The sequence below is a fragment of the Rhodofomes roseus genome (genome assembly GCF_022264815.1).
Source record: "Rhodofomes roseus strain CIRM-BRFM 1785 chromosome Unknown C8Q71scaffold_38, whole genome shotgun sequence".
NCBI classification, from domain to species: domain Eukaryota; kingdom Fungi; phylum Basidiomycota; class Agaricomycetes; order Polyporales; family Fomitopsidaceae; genus Rhodofomes; species Rhodofomes roseus.
This window is the reverse complement of record NW_025952994.1, coordinates 250716-262478: the sequence shown is the minus strand read 5'-3', so window position 1 is coordinate 262478 and position 11763 is coordinate 250716. Positions and strand designations below refer to the sequence as shown.

The following is an 11763-nucleotide window of genomic DNA, read 5'->3' as shown; positions in this document are numbered from 1 at the left end:
TCAGTCGGCGGTGGCTAGCTGGCTGCTGGCAAGCCGCAACAGGCACGGGGACCGTGCCACCGCACCCGGCGCACCGCCGCTTGTGGTTGTGGCCTACAAATGGGCGCCAAAGTGACATCTTGCACTCGCTGCTGGCGTTACGAACTCGGGCAATAGCCACTCTCATGCAGTCATCATGGCTCGGAATCCCTTACTCAAAGACAAGCCTTCAACCAGTAACAACCACTCTGGGAAGAACGGTCGCGACAACGGTGATTGTAAGTCTTCTCAATGTCCTCTGTATGATCCCACTCGTACTAGGCATGATCTTCCTACTTCTCTTGAATACCATGTCGCTGTTTCTGACTCAAGAATGCAGGGCCAGATGAAGAGATTTTGAAGGCTGCGCTCTATCGTTATTCGCAAGAACGTCTTCCACTCCCGCGTCGTATCAAGCGGTTGGGCCATGAATTACAACTGGATATTGGGTGAGCTGTGCAGCCTATACTTACTGTATGTCCGTGTGACTTGTCATTACTTGCTGACATGACATACAGTCTAACGCTGTTGAAGAATCTGAACAAGCATTTTGGAATTCCTTCGTCGCGGAAGGCTCCAAAAGGTGTGGCCGCAACACAGCTCGTTCTGAACGAGATGTCCGAGGATTCATCGGGACGGCGTGGCATTGGTGCTATGCAAACACACCTTGCAATTTCTGGCACACCGTTACCACGGCGAGTGATAGCCAGCTGTGTAGATTCTGTCAAATTTGCTTACTCCCAATCAGGAGTGTCATCCGAGAGGTTGTGCGAACAAATGACCCAGACGGTGCTGCGGCCCGCTATCCAGGGCGGAAGCCTCAAGCAATTCCGCGAGGAAGGCTAGTCGCGCTTGGGCCAATGTACGAAGTGCATTGTGACGGGCATGACAAGCTCGGCGCATTAGCGCTGCAAATGGGTGGTGTCGCACTGCCTATCTACGGTTACAAGGACAAGTGTTCAAGTGTATGTATCCAGCTCGTCATTATTCCGAACAATCGGAAGGCAGACGTTGTTGGACATACGTACTGTGACTGGGTCAGTGAGCTCGGATGTACGTGCTGCCTTTATACAGTCCTGCCCATTCTTGAGCTCACACATTACATTCGTACCAGGTATTCCGTTGCAACTCACGTTTGACAAAGGCTCCGAGACTGGCGAGCTCTATGCTATGCAGACAGCGTTCCGGTACGATGTGTTCCTCTATCACATGATTGCGACGTCGAGCTAATTACACGGCCATGCACTTCACTATAGTGAAGTGTATGCTCCAGAAATTGACACGACAACATATCCTCCATGCCACGCAATGAAGAGTGTCCATAATACCCCAATCGAGAGCTTCTGGCATGCATTTCGCCAGCATACTGGCCGCAACCTGTATGCTGCAATCGTACGAGGTAAGGAGGATGGCATTTTCCACGTCAATAACGAATTACATGAGTGAGTGCTCAAGCCATTGCATTTGCGTGCTCATTCACGATCGAATTCCTCTTCAGATGTCTCTTCTACTGGATATGGCCGCAAATTGTCCAACGGGAGCTAACCGACTTCCGCGACTATTGGAACATGCATAAGCTCCGGGTTCAACGTGACAAACTCATGCCATCAGGAACGACACCTACTGACCTCTGGATTGCACCGGAGGACTACGGACATGTGCGGATCAGTATACCTGTGCCCCGGGATGCTGTGGAAGCCATGCGTCGCGAACGGCTGCCCATATCCCGTGACGAAGCATTCAGTTGGGTTGACCACGAGTTTGCAACGTCTGCTGAGCAGGCCTACAGCTCACTTGGGTGCCCACGGCTCAACAAAGATACTGCTTGGGAGGTCTTCAGTCGTATGGAGCCAATGTTGAAGTACTAGTAGTGCGTACTGTAGGCTCAACCGTGCACACCGATCATGCTGTCTTTGTGTTATGCCTCGCTCAATCATAATATCATGCTCCATTGGGAAATTGCGCACTCTGTCTGACGGCAATTTCAGGCGATTCAGAAGTCGGGTCCGTCATACAGTAGCCCGTCAGATTACCCAGCTCGTCGGACAACTCAGCAAAGATGCAAGAAATGAAGTCAATCAACTGTATATATTTCGATTCCTACTGATTGATACTGACATACAAAAAAGTATTAGACAATATGAGTGCAAGCTCGTGCGAGCAGTCGCCCCGCCGCGGCAGGCCGATGCACATCCTGGTTCTGTTCGTTGGGCACTGCTGCGTGAGTGCTTGCTCGGCATGCTCGTCGATCTACGATACCTGTTGAGCTCGTCATCCCGTCACACTCACGCATTGCGGGCCCAATTTGCTGGTGCATCGGCCGTTCGTCAGATTATTGCTCGGCGGCCTGGATCCTTCTCGAATTAGGGTGCGACGCGCTCGCCCTCGACGGGCCTATGCACGTTGGATTGGGGTCTGCCGGGCCATTACTCTGTGCAGTCTTCCTTGGAGGGTTAGGCCACAATGTTCGGCGGCCTGGTTCTTCCTTGTGTTGGGGTATGGCATGCTCATACTCGAGGGGCCTATGCGTGTTGAGCTAGGGCCTAGAGTCAGCCCGCCTCCAAGCAACGCTCCCGCCCAACCTCGTCGCCTCCGTGCAAGAGAAGCCCCCCGAGTTGCTCAAGCACGCCCGCGCGACGTCCCTCTCCGCAGCCGACTTCGCCGCCCTGCGGAGCACGATCGCGGGCGAGCTCGCGCGCGTGCAGGGTTCGTCCGAGGAGCTCCTCCAGCGCGTGCAGGGGCAGAGCGGCGAGCTCCTCCAGTGTGTCCAGGCCGGCGAACTCCTCCAGCGCGGCGAGGGCCTCTTCAAGCAGGTCCAGGGCGGCGGCGAGGTGTTCCTGCGCGAGGCGGGCGAGTTCCTACGGGAGGCCGTGCACGTTGTCCCGCCCGAGCCGGGCGAAGGCTCCGCAGGAGTGGTCTGGGACAGTACGGACGTGTGGATGATCCCGACGTACTCGCCCGCAGCGACGCCGACAGAGGGCGCAGGCAGTGAATGGAGGAAGGGCGGGCTAGTATGCTCTCGCGCACTGCGCTGGACCAGGCGAGCTCTTGCTCATCGCGCGGTTCTCCTCGTCATACCACGTCGCGCCGTACTTGGACTTGACTCATCGGTATACGGCACGCTGTCCCTCGTCGCGCCTGTATGGCATGGTGGCGCATGATGAGACGTATCCGAGTGCAGGCAATTCATGCTAACCATGCTAGCGGGCGGCATCTTGAGTGATCTGCGCCACGCTCGAGCTCGTCGCGCACACGCGCACCGGAGCTGTCTCCCTTGCATTCAACCAGGTTTGTAGGGTCGTCCTTGGTGAGGCTTCACTTGTCGGTATTATCTATTGATCCATATGACAAGCAGAGGCGTACTCACCAGTAGTGCTCACGCACTGCTAGCCCCTCGTGCGGCCCATCTCCTGCGTATCTTCAGACTTCAGTGACACTCTTGACGTGTCGCTAGATCTCGTTGCGGCTGCGCGCCGTGCTATCTTGGAGAGCGCGGTGGCGAATGGCACGCTGTACGCACGTACTGGAGGTCAGCGATGGGGACTCGGGGCGAGAGAGGGGGAGGCTGGACGCCGCTGGAGGAGGAGAAGGGAGCCAGCGCTAAGTCACGCGCGGGTGGCGCCGAGCCGCGCCACATTTGAACTGTGGCCTTCCGGCGTACCATAGACGCGAGGGATCATGAATAACGTACGCGGATTGGTCGCGGTTCAATTGTGCGTTGCATGCGCGCTAGCGCTACGCTCTTCACACGACTGAGAGGGCCAAAGCGGTTCGAATTGAACGCCACGGCCTTCTCGCGAGTTAGTAGGAGATACTTAAGCACCTAGAAACGCAATGGAAGGTGTATAGGTCTCTGTTTGCCCATGTCCAGCTGCATACTCGCAGTGTGCGGATTAATTCGATGAGTCCCTCTCGGAGGTCACGGGCGCTAAGAGGCTGGCGAGCCACTGTGATGCGGTCTTCACAGTAATTGTGGATTGCCGCAAATATGACATCAATGCAACATCAATGTACAATTAAAAAGACTCTCAATACACATGATTGTTGGCGTTGAATGAGAGGTCAATGTACGAGGTCAAAGCATGTGCCCAGCCACCGGGGAGAGCTTTGGCCGTGACAAGCGTGACCGTGCATTGCACATGTTTGGCTCTATTTGCTCTCCTCAGAAAGAGTCTCCCTCGGCCTTCGTAGGCCTTTGGGTGTCCTCACATGCATCTTTATGAAATTCTGAGTGAGTGCTAAAATTTTCCTGCCATGCTCACAGCCCACACCTGTAGAAAGCTAGGCAAAGGAGGTTTAAAACATGAAACGCGCCGGTGGCGGGGAGCGAGGTTGAGCGCCCTACTAGACGCGGGAAACGGTGCGTGTGGCGCAAATCAACCGCGACCAATCCGCGTAGTATACATGAAGGCGTATGTCATATAATGTCGTCGAATATAGACGTGTCCCCATAACAGCAACCAGACCGCCAAAATATGTGGGCATGCGCACAATGACGGCTGCTTTGACACGACTAATTGCGAGGTGAGTGACGCTTTGCATTTAGCTCATGGCCTGCATAGGCCAAAGTGCCCTCAAATACCATGACTCACCCAGTAGGCCCTTCTCTTGGCGTCCTCACATGCCTTGCTTGGCACGTATGTAGCCCGAGCCAATCGGTCCGATCCCTGCTTTGTCGTCGAGGTGGCACCCAACGAATCGGCAGACATGGCCCGTACTTGGTGGCCACCGCCACTGGTGCCACTTGCTTTGTGCACCACGCCGGTCGGACTATGAAATTCAGGCCATTGTGCTTCGCGTTTGGAACGTGCAACAAAGGGCCACACATTGCAGGTACAGTATATATTGGCTCTGTGCGCTATGTGCTGCCCCTCGTCTACGCAACCCGCTCCGCATCCGCCCACACCGCTCACATAATCTCTCAAACATCACCAACATGCTCGCTGCTGTGTCCTCATGGGAACCTCATCCTGCGCTTCAGCCGTCTGAATGGAGTGCGCAATCGTCACACTATTCCAGCCCGCCGCCTCCCATCCATGCCAGGCCGCCCGCGGAGCAAGACGCGATCGCGGCTCTACTGTCGATGGCAGGCTGTGCTATACCGCATAGAGCCGCAGCAGCGGAGGCTGGCAGTATTGCAGGCCCGTCTCAGTCGTCCAACGCGACTCGACAATCGGTGGAGCCCCCGGCCCGTCTAGGGCCCAACTTCGCCAGCGCCACGGAGGCCATCGCCGGACCGTCTCGTGAACGCGCCCCCGTAACGTCGACCGTGCGCCCAACTACCGACGCGTATGAGATGGTGGAAGTGGCGCAAACTCCTAGCTCACCTGTAGCATGTACGGAGAGCGATGCGGGGAGCGACTCCTCTTCAGAGGCAGGTTCGAGCTCGCCGAGACGACAATCAAAGCGGAAAGCCGAGGCCATGGAAGATGAACCGGAACCCTCCCACAAGAGACAGCATTCTGAAGAGCCTGAAATGGAGGTTGTTCGGCCCAAGGGTGGCCCCGCCCTCCGTGAGTACTACATCGAGCAGGCGAAGTGGATCGGAAAGGATAGGGTAACGGGCGAGGATATGAACGAAGTACCGGGACGCAAGTCTCCGGCGTCGGCTTACCAGGTCCATATCTTGACCTGGGTATACGACAACGTCACGCCTTACCCCGAAAGCTTCTGGAGGGCGATGTTGGCCATCAAGTTGTATTAGTGAGTCGTACTTCTTATCTCCACCGCATAAATACGTGCTCACAAGTTCATAGCAACTACGACAAGATCGGCCACTGGTTCACGAACCAACGCCAGCGGGTGGCTAGGCAAAGAAAGAAAACCGGGATGCCTCCCCCGGACGACCTGCAGACGATTACACTGCACGGACGCAAGCAGAAAATGCGGCCCCAGGCTCTGGAGAGCGACTCACGATGGACGGACGGCCGATTCTTCGAAACCATTGACATGCTGATCGCCGATCGACAGCGGCAGTTCGAGGAGGATCTGGCGAATCACATCGCCAAGAAGGCTGCCGAGCGGGGCAACAATGACAATCCGGCTGAAGACTCTGACGGAGACGGCGGGGACGTAGAGGAATCCGAGGAGGAGGAATGACGGAGAGTGGTGCCATTCGCAGAGAGCTACGCATGATGTAATGTGACATAGTGCAGATGCAGAGTTTTGCATCTCCTCTACGTCACATCACTTCAACCTTCCTAGTGAATATGACACTGGCACTCGTGATCGTAGAGCGGCCCACCCATTCATGACGGGTAGCAACGTCTGGGAATATATTGACAGCGGTCAAGGGGTATTTCCCGAATCGTTTACAATCATTTACTGGTACAGATTTCTGAATACAAAGACGCTGCACCCAGACACAGAGGTGCCTTCCTGATGAGACTATACATGTATGATGAATAAAGACGACGCGCCGTCTGAAGCGTTACGGAACTATGATCTCCTCCTTCCACTCCTCTCCGTTCCGCGTGAATCGAGTCCGCTGGTTTGGCTTCTCGGCCAGCTGAACCCAGTCGACCTCCACCGCCTCGACGAGGACGAGAGCGAAGTTCCGTAGGGCCTGCTCTTGGTTGCGTTTGTCTTCATCTGTCTCGGCCTCGCCGAGCTTCGGTACGGTCTGGGGCCACTTCTTCGCTTCGTCATAGGACTTGATGGTGCTACCGGGAGGCGGGCGGCACCAGCTGGCCTTCATGTGCGCGCTCATGCCGTCGAACACGTCCAAGCGCTTCTTCTCCCAGTCGAAGCCCTGCTCGTCCATGCGGTCGAGTGCCAGAGAAGGCTGCGAGGCGCTTCTAGAGTCTATCTTGACGTCCGGTGACGGAACGAGGCGAACAGGACCGTAGATGCGCCATTGGTCCTGCGAGCCGCCCATCCACCAGGTAATCTCAACGCGAGGGTGACCGCGTATTTGCGACACCTTCGGGGTCCGGACGTCCGTGGTGGTCAAGAGGATAGGAAGATTCTGATATCCTTCTGGGCTCAGGATGTCGCGATGCACGACCGTGCGCGAGCGGGGATCGTCGTTCGCATCGACAGTCGCGAGTTGGTAGACTGGAATAGGTTATCATGATCAGTGCAAGCCCAATACGGGAACGGTGATGGGCATACCATTCTGGTACTTATTCTCGGGAAGGTTGAGAGCCTTTGTAAGAGCTGCTCTCCAACGAGGCGTCGAAGCCATAACGGCACCTTTGGGTGGTGGAAGGAGATGTGATGCGTTAGATAGCGAGTGGACTTGAACGAACCTAGTCCGCTTTGCCTTATTTGGCCTTCTCTCCACGCCACGGCGAAAGCCGAGCAACTGGTGTGGGCGCTTGCAACCGAAGTTGGTCTTGTCTTCGATTACATGGCCGGCCACCAAGTCATACTGTCGTCTCCGCAGATTCGCATCTGGGGCTGTCATATTTGACGCATTCATATCTCAATCTACACCAAATGGATTCCGCAAGCAAGTAGGACCCAACTGTTGACTTGTTACATAACTTCAAACCTTCCGTCCAGCTCACGCTGTCCAACAGCCTTTGATTCGAGTCTCGTGCTGACTCACAAGGAGGACGCGCGCGTATCCAGGGTGAGTCTGGTCTTCACGTATGAATGCGATTTTTGACTTTTTGTGCATACGGTAGTGTTCATCCATGATTGAGATATTGACGTTGGCTGCGTGCGTCACAACAGCTTGCCGAGTGCTCCATGAGGCAGCCTGCAAAGACGCTATTCGCATCACATCTGTCATGCGTGCTCTTGGTATGGCATATCACCGAGAACCGTCGATTTTGACGGCCTTACGAACAGCTTCGATTTGCCTTCACGAGTTCCGCTGTAGACGCTGCAATTTATATGCGTGCCTCTGCACGATTCCCTTGTCCTCTCAAAGCCGCTTTCACTGAGTTCTCTGCTCTTTTAACCTCAAGAGCATGTGTAATGTCGCAGGCGAGCCAGCTCACGATCCTCATCCCTGCTGCCTGGATTCCATACTATGAGGGTGGTTTCTATGCCCGTCTTCTTGCACTTGCAGGGTTCATATGGATTGTATACGACTACCTTCTCACCCTCGAGGACGAGGTGAGTATCCCTTGACCGGCGCCTTCCCGGTTTGGATCATCCTACTACGCGAGCAATAGATTGAATATTTCTGGGCTGGGCCCTGGTCAATATCAAGAGCCTTGTTCTTCTGGGTGAGTGTTTTATCTTCGCCCTCTCCTCGTCACCGACTCCTCGACAGAACCGCTACTTCTCTCCAGTAGTACTCATGTAAGTAGGGTCAAATTTGTATGTCTCCGCTTCGCATCTAACTGTGGAAACAGACTGGTCTTAATCTGTGAGTCGCAATGTGGTGTTGTACTTCCCAATTCCTGAGAGTTGGACTAGGTCTCTTTGGAACAGACCTATCCGCCGAGGTTCGTCAGATGTGATTATTGAACCTTCAACTGATCTATTCTGATATGGCGTCTGCAGTTGTGAGCAATGCCATCCGCACAAACAAACGTCATGCAGTCTCATATCGGGCCCCCATAGCTGTTCTCGTGCACTTCAGGCGACATTTGTTACCGATTACATCGGCATAACTGTCGTCCAAGGTCCGTTCGCACCCGTTCTGGTATGCCATGGCGCTCAAAGATGTGTCTCGCAGCGATCATTGTCGTAAGGGTGTGGTACATATATTCCGGGAGGCTCCTTGCTCGAGTGTTCGTCCTAGGCGTTTTCTTGGCGTCGATCGTCATCTCCGCCCGCGAATTTGCCGCCATCCTCCCATCCGTCCACTTCGAAGTCGATGTGTCCCTGCCATTCCGAGGATGTCCCGCACCACCTATCACGGGTGTTTGGACGATTTTCCTTCCCTACCTTGTCACGCAGACCATCCTCTTCGTCGCTACCATGTGGCCAGTGGTCAACCTTCGCAGACAAGGGAGATATTCGCAAGTGATGGGCCGACTTGTCAGAGAGTACGCGACGAATGTAGCTCTTCTCCTACAAGTTCTAACGACGTCGCAGCGGCTGTGTGTTTTATTTCGCGTTCTTCGGTATGTCCTCCGCTGCGCTTCTCTGCCTCATGTTAAGTTATGATCGTCGTGAACGTTGAAGTCGGGGCCGCGTTCACCACTATCGGTTCAATCCAAAAAGGAGACGTATCGGTATGTCCAAGATATCTTTCCTTGACGCTTCTAACCGGCAGACTCAGCTCTTGTATACGGCCGTGTTCTCCAAGTGGGTAGCCGTTGCCTGCCGTCCTGTCATTGCTGACGTCTGCGCTATAGCTTCCTCCTCGCCGTTTCCTCTGTCTCCGTCTCCCGACTCATCCTCAGCATCCGCTCGCTCGCATCGCAACTATCCATGGACCCCGATACCTTGCTCAGCACTGCAGAGCTCAGTCGCATCACGTGGAAGCGGGGTGCCTACGACGGCGAGATCGTTGTTGAGATCAATACCATCGAGGAAGACTCGTATGACATGGATGAACTGGAACACTCTGGCCGGTCGAGCACACCTGGGTTCTACACAACCCAGGTGGGGATGTACGACGATATTTCGCTGCCGGTACCAAGCACTGCTGCTAGGTCCAGCAGACCATCGTTCAGGGTCACTCAGCTTGGTAGGTGGTGCGTTCCTGTGCTTCCGGAACTAACTGACGCGGAGCACGTCAGTTTACCCTCGATCACCCAAGACGGTGTTCATATGATGATTCGACGATTGGTGCATCCATCACGGCTGGAGAGGGTGACCGCGAGCCTGATGCTGGACGATGTCGGCCATGACAGATGTATGCGTTGTTCCGCATGTCGGAGTGTGTGCAAGCTGGTTACGACAGGATGGTGCGTACGATGCGTGCCGCACCGCATTTGACCCGCCTTCGGTATTCAAGGCCGTTGGCCAATCGAACATCATGCATCATGTTTGGTCGGTGGTGCGGTGATTTGGGTTAACTTGTGCCATTCGCTTGACTCCCTGCCGGAGATTTCTGCGTGGGACAGATGGCCTCACTGTCACCACATCACTCGCAACCTCGAGTGAGGCAGCGCTGAGGAAGATCGGGATGGTACCAATGCCCTTCAGCTGCTGAGTTCTTCACGACAACAATTGATCTTCGTTTTCCGGCTTCCTCACGTCATCCTTCCACTGCCACAGGGACATGAAGAGATCCCTTGGATGATGTATTCTGCTAGGTGTATTTTGAACAACCCCACACGCCGTGGCTGGCCCGGCTGGATAAGCGGTTTCGGCTACTTACATAAGTAGTAAGTACGAGGTAAGTTCTCTTCGCAACTTAAGTTGCCCCGCATGCGCATGCATCTCCAGCAACTCTAACTTAACGGCATCCTATATCGTCACGGTACAACTGGCCATTCCTCCCATGCGTCGCCTTTCCTCCTGAACTTCGTCCTCTGGTGCGGGCTCAGCGCGAGTTCGCACCAGTCCACTTCGAAGGGTTCAACGAGGAGAAGCGCGTAATTCCGCAGCCCCTCCTCCTGGCGCTGCCGGTCCGCGTCGTCCTTCGCGTGCCCCAGCCTCGGCACCTCTGGCACCCACTCCTTGGCCGTCTCGTACGTCGGGATGCGCGTCCCGGGCGGAGGGCGGTTCAAGCTCGCGCGGAGCCCGTTGTCGTCGCCCTCGTCGTAGAGTTCGCCCATCTTCTTCTCCCAATCGAAGCCCTGCTCACCCAGCTTGTTCAACGCGAGGGTGTCCTCCTGGATCGGCCCGGCGGGACCCAGGTCGACGTCGGGCGAAGTGATGACGCGTGCGACGCCGGAGAAGCGATACTGCTCGCTCGAGCCGCGGAACCACCAGACGAACTCGACGTGCGGATGCTTCCGCATCTGCGGGGCCTTCTCCATTCGCACGTCCGTTGAGAACACGAATACGGGCAGGTTGGGGCAGCCCTTGGGGTGCAACAGTCCTCTGGACCCGAGAGTACGGACGCGTGGGACGCCTTCGTCGTCCAGAGTGGCCATCTGGACTCCTGTAGACATCGACTCAGTGATTGACCCTTCCCAAGAGACGCAGATGGACGGACCGCTATTATACTCCTTGTTGTTCTCAAGTAGGCCTAGAGAGCGTGTCAATGCAGTCTGCCATCGCGGAGCCCCAGGCATAGACATCTCTGGGAATTGGTCGATGAGTCGTTTCTTGCTAATGGGTTGTTCTCGTCGTATGAGGCTGCGGATTAGGCGGTCCATGGCTGCGATGGCCCTATATACAGCCTGTCTCGCGTAGAGCTCCGAGATACCCGGGGGTGTAGGGAGCAGCAAATGACCGAGACAATGCACGGCGTCTTGAGAAGACATGCTCATGCTTGAGACGGCCTTGAGACGGACGCTTTCCAGATCAATGAAACCGTGATATCACGTACTGGGTGAAACTTGCAAAGCGCTGTTCAGGTCCTCCGGCCGAGCCATTTCTCCCGTTGATGAGCGAACACTAGGTTAGTAAAGGCCGTTTAAATATAACGTAGGAATGACGACCATCATGTCGGAGGCGATGTCAATGGCTTGCGCAGAGGCTGCGTGTGGTCCTAGGAGGCTACATATCTATGTACTTGAAGGACTGTGGCGTGGGCGTGGCGAATACAGGAGTCCAGCATTATCGGTAGAAGATACATATCGGACATGCGTATGGAAGTGCACGACATGGGCAGCCAGCAGGTGAACGAGTCTTCAAAGCTTCATTGCAAGGAGTGGAGAATTACAGAACAACAGTACACATCTGACAATCATCCCGTTGACTACATAGATATGCCTCAGTTGC

General features: G+C 55.2%; 5 protein-coding genes across 5 annotated transcripts; 3 read left to right on the top strand and 2 right to left on the bottom strand.

Annotated features, from left to right (window-relative positions):
• Positions 1–117: 117 nt before the first annotated feature.
• Positions 118–3179, top strand: C8Q71DRAFT_911894 (uncharacterized protein; the record flags this gene model as incomplete). The annotated part of the gene is made up of 8 exons (XM_047929153.1): positions 118–300; positions 359–467; positions 537–713; positions 767–1071; positions 1133–1205; positions 1275–1460; positions 1517–1860; positions 2566–3179. Exons 1-8 carry the CDS (start codon positions 165–167, stop codon positions 3177–3179), a joined length of 1944 nt encoding a protein of 647 aa, XP_047772985.1. The 5' UTR covers positions 118–164.
• Positions 3180–4778: 1599 nt separating this feature from the next.
• On the top strand, positions 4779–6283 carry C8Q71DRAFT_408069 (uncharacterized protein). Its single transcript, XM_047918371.1, has 2 exons — positions 4779–5721; positions 5775–6283. The coding sequence occupies exons 1-2, from the start codon at positions 4955–4957 to the stop codon at positions 6115–6117; spliced, it is 1110 nt and encodes a 369-aa protein (XP_047772984.1). The 5' UTR covers positions 4779–4954; the 3' UTR covers positions 6118–6283.
• Positions 6284–6307: 24 nt separating this feature from the next.
• Positions 6308–7283, bottom strand: C8Q71DRAFT_408066 (uncharacterized protein). Its single transcript, XM_047918370.1, has 2 exons — positions 7132–7283; positions 6308–7074 (listed from the first exon to the last, which is right to left on the bottom strand). The coding sequence occupies exons 1-2, from the start codon at positions 7202–7204 to the stop codon at positions 6449–6451; spliced, it is 699 nt and encodes a 232-aa protein (XP_047772983.1). The 5' UTR covers positions 7205–7283; the 3' UTR covers positions 6308–6448.
• A 661-nt stretch (positions 7284–7944) lies between these two features.
• C8Q71DRAFT_863265 (uncharacterized protein) lies at positions 7945–9700 on the top strand (the record flags this gene model as incomplete). Its single annotated transcript, XM_047928144.1, has 12 exons — positions 7945–8085; positions 8145–8198; positions 8246–8274; positions 8328–8341; positions 8392–8420; positions 8558–8600; positions 8654–8966; positions 9016–9044; positions 9106–9155; positions 9197–9228; positions 9279–9613; positions 9666–9700. The coding sequence occupies 12 exons, from the start codon at positions 7945–7947 to the stop codon at positions 9698–9700; spliced, it is 1104 nt and encodes a 367-aa protein (XP_047772982.1).
• A 646-nt stretch (positions 9701–10346) lies between these two features.
• Positions 10347–11309, bottom strand: C8Q71DRAFT_863264 (uncharacterized protein; the record flags this gene model as incomplete). Its single annotated transcript, XM_047928143.1, has 2 exons — positions 10347–10978; positions 11033–11309. 2 exons carry the CDS (start codon positions 11307–11309, stop codon positions 10347–10349), a joined length of 909 nt encoding a protein of 302 aa, XP_047772981.1.
• Between the last annotated feature and the right edge of the window lie 454 nt (positions 11310–11763).